Consider the following 16,706-nt stretch of genomic DNA (forward strand, 5'->3'; position numbering starts at 1 on the left):
TTGGGGGCCCCCCCTACTGGGGGCCCCCCTGCATCTTCATCTCTGTGCTGCAGCTTGAGAGGGTCTAGCATCTGCTGCACAACCTCGGCAAAGATATAATGCTTCCAGAGGCGTTGAGGCAGCCCTTGCTGCTGCAGTTTGTCTCTAGCAGATACGAGTGTAATGTGGTGCTGCTGCAGGTGTTGCTGCAGCAGCGGCATATACTTTGCTGCTGATCTTAGAACCCATTCTTTGCTCGCATTTGTTATTAAACAAACCCTTCCTGCTGCTGCACATAGAGCTAGAGTTGCAGCTATTTGCTCTCCTAGCTGCTGCAGCTGCTGCTGCATCCACAGCGGGATGCTGTCCTTCAAAGAAATCTTGTGCTGCACAGCAACCCAGTTCGTTGGCAGCAGCGTATCATCATAATCTATTATTATCAAAGTCCTTTCACGAGTAGATGCGCTCCTGCTGCTGCTGCTGCTGCTGCTGCTGCTGCTGCTGAACGGGCTGCTTATCGGGCTGCTTATCGGGCTGCTAATCGGGCTGATGCTGCTGCTGCTGCTCGTGCTGCTGCTGCTCTTCATGATGCTGCTGCTGCTGCTGATGCTGCTGCTGCTAGTCAGGCTTTCCATTATGCTGCTGCTGCTGCTGCTGGTCAGGCCTTCCACTATGCTGCTGCTGCTCGTGCTGCTGCTGCTACAGCTGCTGCTCGTGCTGCTGCTGCTCTCAGAAGGCTGCGGAGTCTTGCTGCTAGGGAGAGTGCTGCTCCCGCAGCAAATTGCTCCGCCCCTGCAGCTGTTGCTCCTGCTGTTGCTGCTGCTGTTGCTGCTGTTGCTGCTGTTGCTGCTGCTGTTGCTGCTGTTGCTTTTGGCGCGAATGCGGCTGCTTGGAGACGGGGAGAGTTGCTTTGCAGCTCCCGCCTGCTGCTGCTGCTGCTGCTGCTGCTGCTGCTGCTGCCAGTCCTCCAGCTTGACTGCCACTGAAGTCTTCATTTCGGCGGCTATCTCCTGCTGCTGCCGCTGCTGCTGCCGCTGCTGTTGTTGCTGCTGCTGCTGATGCTGCTGCTCTCCTTCCTCGGCTTTGTTTATGTGGGGGTTGCACTGGCTTCCTGTCCCTTCCTTTGCTGCTGCTGCAGCAACAGCAGCAGCTGCTGCTGCAGCAGAAGTCAGGCTGCTCTGATAGAGAGCAGGTTGCAGCGGGCTCCGCCGCAGGGGCAGTGGTTGCTGCTGCAGCTGTTGTTGCTGCTGCAGCTGTTGCTGCTGCTGCAGCAGCGGCTTCTGTTGTTGTTGTTGCTGCTGCTGTAGCTGCACTGGCTGTCGCTGGGGGGCTTGCTGCATGCGAATCGCATGCAAGTGGGCGTAGTGCTGGGGCTGCTGCTGCTGCTGCTGCTGCTGTCGCTGCGGTTGCAGGGGCAGCGGCTGCTGCTGCTGCAGCCTCTGCAATATCCGTTGTTGTTGTTGCTGCTGTTGCTGCTGCTGTCTCCGAAGCAAGTGCTGCTGCTGATGAAGGAACTGCTCCTTTAGCTGTTTAGCTTTTGCTGCCTGCAGCTGAATCTGCTGCTGCTGCTGCTGCATGTGCTGTTGCTGCATGTGCTGCTGCTGCATGTGCTGTTGCATTCGGAGCTGCTGCTGCAGCAGCATCTGCTGCTGCAGCTGCCTCTCCTGCAGCTTAGGCTGAGACGCAATTTGCTGCTGCCTCCCCTGAAGGGCCCCTTTCGTTTTCTTTGTTACTAGCAGAGCGAATTGCTGCTGCAGCCGCTGCATCTGTGCATGCTGCTGCTGCTGCCGTCGTTGCTGCTGCTGCTGCTGCAGCTTGTCAGGAGTCTCTTTGTTGCTGTTTACACGCCGAGACAGCGGAGCCCTAAAACACCCCCAGCCCTCTGGCAGCACAAAGCAAGCGGGGGCCCCCAAAGGTTTTTGCTGCACAGCGAGGGGCCCCACACCACCACTGCCAGCAGCAGCAGCAGCAGCTGCTGCTGCTGCTGCTGCTGCTGCTGCTGAATGCCCGTTGCTGCCTCCAGAACGAAGGGGGCCCAGAGACAGAGAAGAAGAAAGGAGACCCTCAGGGTCTACGACCTGCAGCCGTTCCATTATGACAGCAAAATGTCTGGTGCTGCTGCTGCTGCTGCTGCTGCAGCTGCTGTTGCTGCTGGCACTAAGGGCCTGCTGTTGCTGAGGTGCTGCTGCAAGTCGTCGGCTCGCTGGCGGGCCCCATAGGAAGGGAGGGAAGACTGCTGCAGGAGTGAGGGCTGGGAAGGAGCAGCAGCAGCAGAAGAAGCAGCAGCAGCAGCAGCTAGCGGCTGCAGCAAAGAGAACCTCCCTTCTATGAGGTGTACATACACCGCAACAGCTTCTCCACTAAACCTTAAACCCTAACACGCAGCAGCAGCAGCAAACTGCAGCGATACCATCAGGTGCTGCTGCTGCTACATTCCAAGGAGCAGCGGGATGGGGCGGACGAACCCCAAACCCTCGCAAACCCTAAACCCTAAACCCTAAACCCTAGGGTTGCTGTCAGAAGCCAAAGGGAGGCGAATGAACAGCAGCAAAGGAAGATGGAGAAGAAGTCGATGAAGGGCTGGGCCCTGCAGAGTCACTGGGGCCTCGAGGGAATAGCAACCCTAAACCCTAAACCCTAAACCCTAAACCCTAAACCCTGCAAGGAGGGGATGGTTGTAGGCGATTGCAGCGGTCGTCAATTGAGGGGCAGAGAAAAAGCAGAGGTGACGCAAACAATGGCTTGAACAGGCTGAGGCCAAGCTGCTGCTGCTGCTGCTGGTGCTGCTGCTGCTGAAGCTCTTGCAGCAGCAGCAGCAGCAGCAGGTACGCTTCGGTTTGTCGGCGCCGATCTGGGTTTTGTATGGGGCAGGAGGTGTTATGGGTGTATATTTTGATTGTCTTCTTTTAAAATTCTTGAATTATGCATTTATTGTTCTTAAAAAGTTCTAATTTTATCTCCTTTTTAATCTTTTCTTCCCCCCACCTTCACAGCCGCCCTTGGGGTGTACAGCGAGCGCCGGTCGGCGCCTGCACCAGCGAGCGGTCAGGCCGTAGCTGTTCACAGTTTTTCACTGCTATGAAGGAAATAAATTATATTATTTCATTTTGTTTGTGTAAAATGCATTTAATTACCTTTTTAAAGCCTTTTTCTCGACAAAAATGCAGCAACAAACAAATCTGTAAACCTCCGCCGACCCGCCCTTGGCCGAGTGGTAGGACCATTGGCTGTCTGTCGTCAGCACTGAAATATATTTATATTTTTTAGTTTTATTTTCTGTTGATTTAAATATAAAATTAAAATAATTCATAAATTGCATTTTTTACCCACAAATGCACACTGCTGCCGATTGAATACCCAGCTGCCGACTGCAGCAGCAGCATCAGCAGCAGCAGGGCCCTCGCCCAAGCATCGAAGCATCTCTCGCAGGTGTACAGACAGCTCAGAAGTGTGCAGACACATCACAACAGAAAATACAAATAAAATACCTTTAGACAGACCCTGTAAGGCCTCCATCTACCTGCTCCGATGCGTTGGCCGGCGCCGTGCGTTGCAGCAGCATCAACATTCACGAAAACTGCAGCAGTAGCAGCAGCAGCAGCAGTAGCAGCAGCAGCAGCAGCAGCAAGGCTACATAAGTAGCGAAGTAGCAGACAGTAGCAGCAACAACCCCCCTTCCATATACTTCCTCCACTGCGTCAATTCGATACAAACGAAGCAAAATGTCTGTCTTTGTTCTGTTATGTTCGCTGTCTCTTCGCGTTGCGCACAGTAAGCACGCCTAAAGCGGAGCAGAAGTTGCTGCTGCTGCTGCTGCTGTTGCTGCTGCTGCTGGTTCAGCTACGGACAAAGGCTGCAGCAACTCCTCAGGCCGTCTCTTCGCCTCCAGGCGAAGGCGGAGAGGCCCGCCAGATCACATCTCGAACGCACGGGGGAGAAGTTGCTGCTGTTGCTGCTGTTCTTGCTGCTGTTGCTGCTGTTGCTGTTGCTGCTGCTGGTCTGTGTGCGGGGTCTGCTTTATAATTTTTTGAATTAGCACTGCCTGAAGAGCGACGGGGGCGTCGGCCGTCAATCGAATGGTGGGGGTTTGACTCAGCGTGATTTGCCCCATAACCTGCAGATTAGGGTTTAGGGTTTAGGGTTTAGGGTTTAGGGTTTAGAGCGTACTTTGCTGTATTGCCCTGCATGCAGCAGCTCCTTGACGAGGAACGGCACTTCGTTTACTTTTAAGCTCGCTACAACTCCACCGCAGGGCGAGCCCACCTCCACAGTAACAAAATACCTCCCCAGCCTGCATATTAGGGTTTAGGGTTTAGGGTTTAGGGTTTAGGGTTTAGATTGCGTACGACGGCATATCAATAGACCAGGAGTTGGGAAAGTTGCAATCAACCAGCGGAGAACATCGATCAGCCTCTGTGCAGTTTGGCTGAGGAAACGAAACTCCCCCCCGAGTTGCTGCTGCAGCTGCTGCTGCTGCTGCTGCTCCTGCTGCTGTTCCTGCTGCTGCTGCTGCTGCTGGTTTTTCTTTGCAATCTTCAGGGTGAACAAGGGGCGCCTGGTGTTCCCACCCAAAGACGAAGGCCCCTCGTTGTGCTTTAGGCGAGCCGTCGTCTGCAGCGAGGAGTATTTTAATAAAAAAAGAAAAATAATAAAATCAGACAAAGACACAAAACCCTCAACTAATGAAGAAAGAGCAAACAAGAAAACAACAAAGCATGCAGCAGACGCAGCAGCAGAAACAGAGAATGGAGGGAAAAAATAAACAAAAAAAAACTTCAAGGCGATGTCTAGCTTAGATGCATGCAAGCAGACGAAAAACAAACATATAATAAAAACTCTAGCTTATGTGCATGCAAACACAAGAAGAAGAAAAGACAAAACAAATAAAAAATAAAATTAAGTTTTTTTTCTTACCTTGTTTAAAACCCGCAGGGATAAACCCTGATGATCTCTCTCCAAATATAATTCCTAAGTTGTCTGTTTTGTCTTCTTTCTGTTCTTTTTCTTTTGTCTGCAGTAAAAAAGAAAGAAATAAAAGCATAGTAATAATGATAATAACAAATAAATAAACAAGTGTGGTAGCCGTTGGCTTGTGTTTATGTTTGTTTTGTTATTGTTTATTGCTTCTTTTTCGTCTTTGTCTTTGTTTGTTTTTCTTTGTTTTTCTTCTTTTTTTCTGCTCTTACTTGCATGCAAGGGACTCCGATAAAGGCGACGGAGCCTCCTGTGCCTTTAGCGGTGTCTATTGACCTTGTGGCTGTACACCGCAGCAGCAATAAGCATTAATTAATATATTTCTTTCTTGCTTCAGCCCCAAACAAATAAACAAATAAACACAAACCTAAAATACGAAGACGCGCTCCCCGCACCACCTTTGCAGGAAATTGATATGTGTGGTCGCCCTCACGAACGGCGAATTTATACACCTCTTGGCTGCCTGAGGGGAGTACATATTCAAATAAACATGCATGCATAGATGTATGCATGCAAGTATACATGCATGCAATGATGCATTCAAATATGCATGCAAATATACATGTAAAGATGCATGCAATGATGCAAGCATGCATGCATGCATCATTGCGCGCAGAGAGATGTATGCAAATATGCATGCAAAGATTTATGCAAAATTGCATGCATGATTGCATGCAAAGAAGTGTGGGGTGTGAATGCATGCATGCAAAGGCTGCTGTAGAGCAGACGAACCTGGAAACTCCACAGCAATTTCCGTGGGCCAAGTGGCGGGGTCATCGAGGGTCTTGAACTGCAACGAGAAGGGTTTAAGACTTAGGGTTTAGGGTTTAGGGTTTAGGGTTTAGGGTTTGAGAGGAGGCCTTACCTGCACTTCCTGAATCTCCACCGGTACCTTAAAAGAGACGGCGATCAATTCGTTGGCGCATCGCCCTGCTGCAGTTTCCCAGGAGGCGAAGGGCAAATCTTTATTCAAACCCGAAAGCCCCGCGCTGCAGTCTCGTTGTGCTGCAGCAGCAAATATCGCATGCACGCATGCATGCATGCATGCATGCATGCGTGTAATATAGCATCTATTAAGTTGGGTTTGAGCGGATGTGAGGGTAGAAGAGACTCACGAGAAGCAGCAGAAGACTGAGAACAGCCGCTATAAGCGGCTGAACGCGGCAGAGACACCGCCTCCGCATTTCCTTCGCATGAATGTGCAGAGACCCTCACAGGTTCAAAGAAAATAAAAAATGATATCCCTAAACAAAACAAAACATAATTCAACGCATTTAAACTCCTGCGAATGATGCTACTACTACTACTGCTGCTTCTATTGCTGCTGCTGCAGTTGCTGCTGCTGTTGCTGCTGTAGTTGTTGCTGCTGCTGCTGCTGCTTACCAGGGGGGACGTCGATGGCTACCATTCCAGGGAGGGCCCTCGCTGCGAATAAGGCGTAGTGATCTTGTTGAGTAGCTTTCGCCTGAATGAAAAGAAGGAGGTGCATGCAGCAGAGAGAAGAGGAAAAGAAAGAAAATAAACCCTGTGTGAGTGGGAGAGACAACGAGCTGTCTGTACACCTCATGGTGTTGGGTGCTGCTTACGTCGCGGGAAGCTGCGGTGTATACGCTGATGGTGTTGTCTATAGAAGCAAATACTAAGGGCTGATATCCAAGGTGGTGAGAGGCCGCAGGAGTCTTTTTTGTTTCCCTAGGAATTGCAACAAACACTACGCAGTCAGCAGACACCTCGAACTGGACAGTGGTTGCTGCACCTGCAGCAGCAGCAGCTGCTGCTGCTGCTGCAGTTGTTGCTGCTTCTGCACTCTGCGGGGAGGGGGCCCTATGAGTTCGAAGCAGGCTGAGTCCCCTGTAGTAAGCAGGAATATCAGCGAGGAAGTGCTGAGTAGAGTCGATGAAGGCGAGGTCTCCCTCCTCTAGCGAAGTCCTGTACACAAAAACAGACATCCATTAACCGCTTCCTCATGCATGCATGCAAATATCACCCCGTGCATACATCGCCAGATGCATGCATCACTGCATGCAACCATCACTGCATGCAACCATCACTGCATGCAACCATCACTGCATGCATGCAACACTGCATACATGCAACGCCGCATGCAAGCATAAGTGCACGCATGAATGTAAACATGCATGCATGCATGCATGCATGCAGCGCTTACAAGTCATAGGAGGCCCCAGGAAGCCCTGCAATTTTGAGGAGAGGCGGTGAATTGCTTTGAAAGAAAAAGGGAGGCGGGATCGTCTGCTCCGGCAGTGTGGAGGACGTCCAACCCAAGACGACGCGGCCCTAGAAGAAGAAAAAAGAAAGAAGAATAAAGTAGTAAATAAATAAATTAAATAGGGGTATTAATTAATTGTTTAATTAGTACATTCATCAATTAATTAATAAACCAATTCATTAACTAATCTTTCAATGTATATGTAAATAAGTAAGAAGAGATTACCAGAGATAAGTCAAACACACGAATGCAGGACAGAGACAAGAGCAACAGAGGTATAAATCAAGGCAGCATTACTTAATGCGTAAAGGCTATAAATAAATAAATAAATAAACTAAATAACCGATTAAATTAATTACGTTATTAACCAATATATGAACGAACGTGCAAACACACATAAAAAAATTGTGAAAAAATACATCGATAGACAGGTAAAAAATATGAAGAAATGAACAAAATAATAAATAATATATAACAAATAACAAATAATAAATAACAAATAATAAATAATAAATAACAAATAATAAATAATAAATAATAAATAACAAATAATAAACAATAAATAATAAATAATAAGTAATAAATAACAAATAATAAATAATAAATAATAAATAACAAACAATAAATAATAAATATAAAAGAATTGAAAATACCAAATACAAATAAATAAATAAAATGCATGAAAATAAACACAAGTATTAAGCAGCTACAGAAGAAGGAAAGCATTATTATTCAAGGAGATAAAACAGCTGTTGTCCCTCTCCCCAGCAGCAAAGAAAGAAATACAAATAAATAAAAATATAAACTTACAGAAGTCGGCTCTTTGAATTTGTGCGAAGCGAGATGAAAATATTCAACGCGAAGTCGATGACGATGGCCCGCCTTTAGGTCCTGCATGCAGACATATTATATTTATCTGCTTATTTATTTGTTTATTTGTTTATTTGTTTATTTGTTTATCTACTACTGAGGTGGTTAATCTATATAACACCTTATACCTATTATTGACCTACTGAACCCAATACATGCATACATTCATATATATATATATATATATATATACGCATATATATACATATATATATATATATAAACTTAATGCCTGTTTTGTCTCACTAGTGTGTTGGAGTAAATCTTGGCTTCTCCTGTGAAGCCCGTGGGTTGTATTGTTTGTATGGTTTGATTTTCTTTGAATGAATCTCCTTCTTCTGGTGTTTGCATGCGGTCTACAATAACTGATGAGTTATCGATGAAGACGCGCACTCCGCAGTCTGCTCGGGTGTACAGACGATAGCGATCGGTGGTAGGAGGGGTTAAATACCCTTCAAAGCGAATTGAGAAAGACTCCACAGGAACATCGGCATGAGGAGAAAGACTAGCCACCCGAAGATCAACAGAAGATATATCGCTGTATGCTGCTGCAGGCTCCTCAAAGTAAGGGTTGCTGTAATATGTAGCGCGTAGGCCGTCAGCAGAAGGCTGAGATAAAAAATAAAGAAATAAACAAACAAAAAGGATAAAGAAAATAAAATGTCAAGGAAGAAATATAGAAGATGATATAATAAAATGACGAAAACAAGAAAAAGAAAAGAAGAAGCGCCAGAAGAAAAAGAAGAAAAAAAAAGAAAATAAAAGTTTTTTTAATGAAAAGAAAAAGAGCAAAAGGCTGCAGAAGAAGAGTAGGAGACATTCAAAGGAAAGGGAGAAAAGAAGAAGAAAATAAAAGAATATGAAGCATAAGACAAAGACAGAGAAGAAGCAGAAGAAAGAAAGAAGAAAACCTTTTTTGTTTAAATATGCATGAGTCTGCATGCAATATTTATTTCTTCTTATTCACCACGCACCTCGTCTTCATAACCTCGAACAGCTGAAAGAGTAAAAATAAAACAAATGAAATAAAAGAAAAAATAAAGAGATATAGAGCAGAAATAAAACAAGAGATAAAAAACAGATATACAGCAACGCAAATGAAGCCCAAGGGAACAAAACAAAGAAAAGAAAAAGAGATAACAACAGATGCAGTCTATATTTACTGCTGCTGCTGCTGCTGCTGCTGCTGCTGCTTCACGCACAGCAACACATCCCTTCCCGTTTTTGTTGTGTTTAAACTTACCACTACAGCTGAAGATATTGTGTTTTGCTGCTTCTTGATCTCTTTCTACTTCGTTCTTTGCATGCGCTGCTACTGCGTGAAGTGCGTTCAGACGCGAAAAATTTGCTCGCAATTCCTGCAAAGCGCGCGAAGAACCCGAAATAATTTTCTCCACTTCCTGCTGCCTCTCCGCTGCTGATGTAGAAGCAACACAGAGCTGAAGCCAAAGAAAAAGAATTATAATAATAATAATAATAATAATAATAATAATAATAATAATAGTTGGAATAATAATAGGGGTAATTATAATGTACTGAAGAGGCAGAAGAGGCAGAAGAGGAAGAAAAAAAGAGAAAAAGAAAAAGAAAAGGAAGAAGAAAAAGGAAAAAAAGAAAGAAAAAAAGGAAAAAAACAAGAAGGCGAAGAAGAAGAAGACGAAAAAGAAAAAGAAAAAGCAAGAGAAAAAGAAAGAGAAAAAGAAGAATAAAAAAGAAGAAAGAGAATAATGAAGAAATATGAAATCCTTCTGTGATGAGCGACGCACTTGTTGGTACTTCTGCAGCATGAAGAGCAGACGTCTGCATTTATTTGCATTAACTAATAAAAATCAAAATTTAATTGTTTACTTATTTTATCTTGTCTTTACTTATTTATTGTTTCCTGTTTGTTTAGTCCTTTACTTCACGACTTAATTATTTATGTATTTTGTTCATTCAATCACTCATTCATTTCCTTATTTATTTATTTATTTATTTATTTATTTATTTATTTGTTTATTTATTTGTTTTGCGTACTGGTCTTGGGCTTGAAAGAAGGCGGCCCTTTGCTGCATTTCTGCAATTCGTTTCCTCGCGATATCTCTGAAAAAGAAAAAAGAATTATATTTGTGCTGTTTACTTTTGTTTTTGTTTTTATTTCTGTTGCCTTTTTTCTATTCACGCTGTTGTTTGTTTATTTCTTTTGCTGTTGTTTATGCTTTTTTCTTCTTTTTTCTGTTGTGGCTGTTGTTGTTGTTTATGCATTACTTTTGTTCTACTTTTGTTTGTTTACTTCTTTTGCTTTCTTTGCTGCTGTTTCTTTTTGTTTCTGTTTATTGATATCCTGTGTGTTGTTGGTTGTTGTTTATTTATTTTTTGTTTTGCTTCCTGTTGTTTATTTATATCGTTTCTTTTGTCTTCTGTTTATGTACTTCTGTTTTGTCTGCTGATGCTTATTGATTTTCCTCGTTTTGTTTGCTGTTCTTTATTTATTTCATTCTTTTGTTTATTTATTTCTTTTGTTTTGTTTGCTGTTGATTATTTGGTTTGTTTAATAGACACAGCAATTACCGGAAAGCGACGCGGACGGCTTCATAGTTGACGACTTCTGCAGCGTTTGTTGCATTAGCAAATTAAAATGAGATTAGCAGCTGTTGAAGGAAGAAAAAGAAGAAATAAATAAACAAATACACTTCGTATTTACCTTGGCAGTGGTCCCAGTCTCTCGCTCCTTTTCCTAACAACTGAACTTCTACGTAGCACCACTCTCTGCCTGTTTCAAAGCCCTTATAAATAATCATTTGCATTTAAATTGTTTCTCTACGTATTTTCTTATCCTAAACCCTAAACCCTAAATCCTAAACCCTACGCACCCGCACACATACCCATGGCTAACTGAGACGCCCCAAATGCATCTATTTTCACGTAGTTTTAGAGGTATACTGATGTTTAGCTTCTACAAACCTGTAAGGCCTTCAGGATTTCTCGCAGTTGTACAGTCAGTGTAAGTTCGCCCATCTTGAACGAAGGCGGCAGCACAGAGGCGGCCATCGACTGTTTTCCTGTGAAGTTGGCGAAATTCTGTGAGGCTCTGAAGCATTTTTAGAAATAAATACAATTAATAAAAACAAAATCAAAAACTATCTGCTCAAACCTTAAGGGTTTTCCTGTCGTAACCAGCCTCCTGTGCCCAACTTGAACGTAAGAGATGTGCGCTCCACAGAAACAGACGAAGAAAGAATAATCTTTTTAATGCCATTTCTGGCTTTATATATGGAGAGGAAATGAATACACATAAATAAAAGGAAATAAAGATGAAAACAAAGATGGTTTGGAGTTGCTAGAGAAAAAAAAAGGAGCCGACACCAAGTCGGTTTCTTGAATTTGAATGGGGGAGGTGCATATACACCCGAACACTGGGGCTCTGAATAGAGCGAAAAAAGAGGAAACAACAGATTATATCATTTAATTTATAAGTCAGCATCATCGTCTTCTTCAATTTTATCGAATTCATTCATTCCGTTCAACACTGTTTGCCCTATTTCCACTTGCTCTCTGGAGCGGTGTTCTACTTCATCTTCTGCATCATTCTCATCGGCTTTCTGCTCTTCATTCGTCAGCTCTTTCGTCCTTTTATTCTGCTCTATCTTCTCCCTTATCAATTGGATTATAGCCTTGTCGGTACGCCGAGATAAAATAGCTATCTTTCTCTCTACATCTCTCTTCAGGTCCCAGTTGGGTCGACGCGGCACTACTTGAGAGAGAATATCCTGAACAATCAAAACCAGAGGAAGAAAACAAAAAAGAATTAAAACAATAAAAAGCTATAAAAGAAAAGGAAGGGAAAAGAAATGCGAGAAATGAGAGAAGGAAATGTAAGAAAAGCGGAGAACCTCAAAACAGTGCAAAGTAAACAGGCACATGACTTTGCATGCAAACAATAAGAAAATAAATAAATAAAAATAAACAAACCAGCAAAAATTTCCACTGAAGACGACAGCAAATTGAACAGCACAACAAAAGAAGACGGATGAACCTCCTACTTCAGACCCTGCTGCTGCTGCTGCCGTCATTGCTGCTGCTGTCAACGCTGCTGCACTGAGTGCTGCTGCCTTCACTACTACTGCTACTGCTGTTAGCGCTGCTACTGCTGCTGCTGCTCTTGCTGCCGCCAGTGCTGCTTCTACTGCTGCTGTTACTGCAGCAAGCGCTCCTAGCGTTGCTGCTCCTCCTGTTTGTGCTGCTGTTCCCCTATTGCGGCCTGAGCTGATGCAACACTCTGCTGCTGCTGCATCAGCAGCAGCAGCACATGCATCTGCTGCAGTTACTGCATCTGGTGCTGCATCAGTATCAGCAGGAAGCGATGGGCTGTATTTGTTTTGTTTGTGTTTGCTCTCACTTCATCTTTTGCTGCCTGTACAGCGCTTTCTGCTTCCAATGCAATTTGTTTTTCAAGTTCATCGATTGAAGGCCTCGGCAAACAAAACTGACGAAGTTTGCGGTCCTTAGGAACGTAATTTCTGAAGCGAAGTTCAAAAGAAGAAGATAGAGAAGAGCTCTCTTCCACGTCTTCACCCATGGCGGAGCAAGCAAGTAAGAAGCAGCAAAAAGGGAGGCAGCAATTGCAGCAACAGCAGCAGCAAGTGCGGCTGCAGCAGCAAATAGAACGCCAGTACAGTAGGAGGAGGAAGAAGTTTGCTTAGGGCTGCTGCTGCAGAAGGGTGTTGTGCTGCAGGGAGAAAGAATAAGATTATAAAGTAAAGCCTAGGACTCGTATGGAGAGAAGCTGATGATATAATAACAATAAACCCTAAACCCTAAACCCTAAACCCTCAACATGAACTTGAATGCATAGACCCAACTCGCTGCGTCGGTAGACTGCTGCCGCCTCCCCGAGCGACAAAATATGAAGAAAGAAGAGAAGAAAAGTAAAAGGAAGAATATAAACTCAATAAATATTTAATTTTAAATTTGTTTTTAGAATTTTTTGCTGCTGCTTCGCTCTGCTGTACGCAGAGAAAACGCAGCGGCGGCTGCCAGCCCCTCTACAACGGGATACAGATATGCTAAGAAGATGAAGAAAAAAGTTGAATAAAAAGCAAAAAGAGTTTTAAATAGAAAAAGAAAAAACAATTTAAATTGTTATTAATATTATTCTTTCGTTTTTATTCAATCTAAATGCATCCGCTTGCATGCATGCATGCATACAGACAACAACAGACTCTAACGGTGCCGGCTGCTCAAGAGAAATTTTCTTTGTCTTTTTTCTCTTCTATTTATCTACAATTTAAACAAAAGAATTATATCTAAAGGCCTCACACACGCAAATATAAAGAGAAAGAATAACAGCAGCAACACCAACAGCAACACCAGCAGCAGCAACAACAACAGCACCAACAATAGCAGAAACAACAACAATAACAGCAGCAGCCACACCAATAACAAGCGCAGCAGAAACAAGAACAGCAGCAGCAGCAGCAGCAGCAACAGCAGCAGCAAGAGGAATAAGAATTGGTTCTGCCTTTCATATCTATTGAGAGCGTTTATTGTAAACTTCTTGTTTTTCTTCTTTTCTGCATTTCTCCTCCTGTCTGCAGAGAGTATCTTTACTTGTTTATTTCTCTCTTAAACAATTTAAATAATATCTCTTTTTTATTTTCTCTTTTTTATTCATTAAAAACAAAATGGTTCGGCTGCTGCTGCGCATGCGAGCGGAGCTTGAAAATGTCGAATTGATTGAATTCCCAGAGGATTACACCTGGAATGTAGACGGTAAGGCCACGTGAATAAGCAGCAGCAGCAGCAGCAGCAGCAGCAATAACGGCAACAGCAGCAGCAGAAACAGCAGCAGCAAAGGGAATAGCAAAAGGAGAAGCGAAAGCAGCAGCAGCAGCCGTAGTCGCAGTCGCAGCGGCAGCAGCAGCAATTGCAACGGCAGCAGCAGCAGCAGTAGCAGCATCAAGAGTAGTAGTAGCAGCATCAGTAATTTTTGTTTATTTTGCTTTGTTTTGTTGTTATTTGCTGTTTATGACTGCGCCCTCCTAATAATATTTGTGTATCGCCTTATATATATATATATATATACATTATATATATTATATATTATATATATTATATATATTATATGTATATATTATATATAGATGTATATATATAGGTCTATCTATATATCTGTCTGTCTCTCCATCTGCTTTTATTTATTTTCATTTTTACTCCTCTTCTCTGTTCTTTTTTACTTCGTTTGATTTTATTTTTAATTTTTTTATTTTTATTCTTTTTAATTCTTTTCTTTTTTCTTGATTTTTATTGTTAAAAGAAGTATAAATAAACAAAAGTATTTTATTTATTTATATTTGTTTTAATTTTTTCTTTTAACTGCTTGTCTTTGTTTTTATTTTCAGTAGTACAGGCTGGAGGGACAGAAGAAAGAAAAGGCATAACTTTGTCTGCAGCAGAGACAGTCGATATACCCAACAGCAGAGGGTAAGGGGGCCCCTACACTCTAGGGTTTAGGGTTTAGGGTTTAGGGTTTAGGGTTTTAGGTTTAACCCTAAACCCTCAACAACTAATTCATTTCTATGCGGGGGCCCCTCTTAGTTCTTTTTATAGAGGGGTCCCCTTTAGCTCCTCTTGCACCCCTTACAAAACCCTAAACCCTAAACCCTAAATCCTAAACCCTTGAGTGTGAAACTGCTTGAAGGGGCCCCCTGAATGTTGAGGGGGGCCCCTATAGCTGTAGAGAAGAGGGCTCAGTTGGGGGCCCCCTCTTTGTTTTTGTTGTGGGTTTGCAGCACTGCGAATTTAGTGCTGCGGTTTGATGGCAGCAAACAAGCTGCAACAATTAACGTCGAACAAGTAAGCAGCAAGCCGCCTGCTGCTGCTGCTGCTGCTGCTGTTGGTGCTGTTGCTCCTGCTGCTGTTGCTGCTGCTGTGAGAAGCTCCTTTCTGCTGCTGCTGCTGCTGGGGTTTAGCGCAGTCTGTTGCTGCTCGCGGTTCTGCCTGTCGCTGGTGTTGCAAGCCGCTGCTGTTGCTGCTGCTGCTGCTTGCTGCGGCTGTTGCTGCTGCTGGAGCCTCTTGCTGCTCTTTTGCTGCTTCTGCTGCAGCTTAAAGGCGTGACAAGGCCATACACTGCAGCAGACAGCGGCAACTTCGTCCCCATCGTATGCTTCGAATGCAGAGGGTGTGCTTCTTCATGCAGCAGCAGCAGCACCAGCAGCAGCAGCAGCAGCAGCAGTAGCAGCAGCATCAAGTGTAGCACCAGCAATAGCAAGAGCAGCATTAGCAGCATCAGCAGCAATAGCAGCACCAGCAGCAATAGCAGCAGTAGCAGGAACAGCAATAGAAACAGCAGCAATAGCAGCAGCAGCAGTAGCAACAGCAGCAACAAGGGTAGCAGAAACAGCACCAGGACCAATAGCAGGCAGCAGCAGCCCAACTCCTAGCAGCAGCAGCAGCAGCAGCAGCGCGAGCAGCAGCAGCATTAGCAGCAACGGTGCCCTCTGTATCTGTGGCGTTGTATATAGATGTATATTGATATTTTTGTTTATTGCTTGATGCTGTTTATTATATTATTTTGCTTTCTGGTGTTTGCTTGCATGCGTTGGGGTGTACGTGCAGCTTAGAGATAAGCAAATGGCTGCCGACTGCGGGGTGTACAGTGAAGAGCAAGAAAAGCATGTTTAAAGATGTAGATATCTGTGAAGATTGGGCAGAGACTTTGACGAGGTAAAATTAATTTAAATATAAATAATATATTTACAACCAATCTGCACAAACAATACTCAGAAATATCCACGTAGCAGCTGTTGCTGCTGCAACAATCATAGCAGCAGCTGCTGCTGCTGCAACACCAACGGCAGCAGCACAAACAGTAACGCCACAGCACTAGCACCAGCAGCAGTAGCAGCAGCAGTAGCAGTAACAGCAGCAGTAATGGCAGCAGCAGCAGGAGTAGCAGCAAGAGCAGTAGCAGCAGCACGAAAAAAATATTACATCATTCACCCTTGTCAAACCCACAGACGCCCCCATGAGAAGGCCTAACAAGCCCTTAAAAGAATCGCATGCATGCAGTCGCAGCACTTCCTGCTGCTGCTGATGCTGCTGATGCTGCTGCTGCTGTTGCTGCTTGTGTACACCTCGCAGGCAGCAAATGAAAGCGTCGGCATCTACAACCTTGAATTTGATATTGTTGTACATAAATAATTTAAAATAATAATGTAAAGGGGCCCCCACACTCTCTAGAGGTTTCATTACCCCCTCATTAGGGGGCCCCCTCTAAATCAACAGGGGCCCCCACTAAAGACGAAGACAGCAACCATTCAAAACATTCACGAGGGGGCCCCCGGGTCCTTGTGGGGGCCCCCACAGTATAAGGGGGGCCCCTCGGGGGCTGTGGGGGCCCCCTGCTAGGGGGCCCCCGGGTCCTTATGGGGGACCCCACAGTATAAGGTGGGCCCCCCGGGGGTTGTGGGGGCCCCCACTATATATATATAAGGGGGGCCCCCATAACATAAGGGGGGCCCCCACAATATAAGGGGGCCCGCGAAAGATTGCCGGGGGACCTTTTATAAGAGAGGGGCCCCTTTGGGGGACTTTGGGGGTCACTGCAGCAACAGCTGCAGCAGCAGCAGCAGCAGCAGCTGCTGCTGCTGCTGCTGCTGCTGGGGGGAAGGATAAG

At 44.6% G+C, this 16,706-nt stretch overlaps 4 protein-coding genes across 4 annotated transcripts; 1 reads left to right on the forward strand and 3 right to left on the reverse strand.

Annotated features, from left to right (window-relative positions):
• On the reverse strand, nucleotides 1–2,072 carry EAH_00047760 (hypothetical protein, conserved; the record flags this gene model as incomplete). The annotated part of the gene is made up of 1 exon (XM_013391436.1): nucleotides 1–2,072. A coding segment is annotated over one exon (2,072 nt), but the record flags the coding sequence as incomplete, so codon positions are not given.
• Nucleotides 2,073–3,892: 1,820 nt separating this feature from the next.
• On the reverse strand, nucleotides 3,893–9,035 carry EAH_00047770 (LCCL-related protein CCp5B, related; the record flags this gene model as incomplete). The annotated part of the gene is made up of 9 exons (XM_013391437.1): nucleotides 3,893–4,093; nucleotides 4,147–4,270; nucleotides 4,326–4,534; nucleotides 5,819–5,958; nucleotides 6,337–6,418; nucleotides 6,540–6,882; nucleotides 7,121–7,248; nucleotides 8,297–8,659; nucleotides 9,018–9,035. The coding sequence occupies 9 exons, from the start codon at nucleotides 9,033–9,035 to the stop codon at nucleotides 3,893–3,895; spliced, it is 1,608 nt and encodes a 535-aa protein (XP_013246891.1).
• A 2,464-nt stretch (nucleotides 9,036–11,499) lies between these two features.
• Nucleotides 11,500–12,608, reverse strand: EAH_00047780 (hypothetical protein, conserved; the record flags this gene model as incomplete). The annotated part of the gene is made up of 2 exons (XM_013391438.1): nucleotides 11,500–11,799; nucleotides 12,429–12,608. The coding sequence occupies 2 exons, from the start codon at nucleotides 12,606–12,608 to the stop codon at nucleotides 11,500–11,502; spliced, it is 480 nt and encodes a 159-aa protein (XP_013246892.1).
• Nucleotides 12,609–13,713: 1,105 nt separating this feature from the next.
• EAH_00047790 (hypothetical protein, conserved) lies at nucleotides 13,714–15,471 on the forward strand (the record flags this gene model as incomplete). Its single annotated transcript, XM_013391439.1, has 4 exons — nucleotides 13,714–13,801; nucleotides 14,431–14,512; nucleotides 14,854–14,884; nucleotides 15,133–15,471. The coding sequence occupies 4 exons, from the start codon at nucleotides 13,714–13,716 to the stop codon at nucleotides 15,469–15,471; spliced, it is 540 nt and encodes a 179-aa protein (XP_013246893.1).
• Between the last annotated feature and the right edge of the window lie 1,235 nt (nucleotides 15,472–16,706).

This window comes from Eimeria acervulina, genomic scaffold (assembly GCF_000499425.1).
Source record: "Eimeria acervulina Houghton genomic scaffold, Eah_scaff737, whole genome shotgun sequence".
Taxonomy (NCBI): Eukaryota; Apicomplexa; class Conoidasida; order Eucoccidiorida; family Eimeriidae; genus Eimeria; species Eimeria acervulina.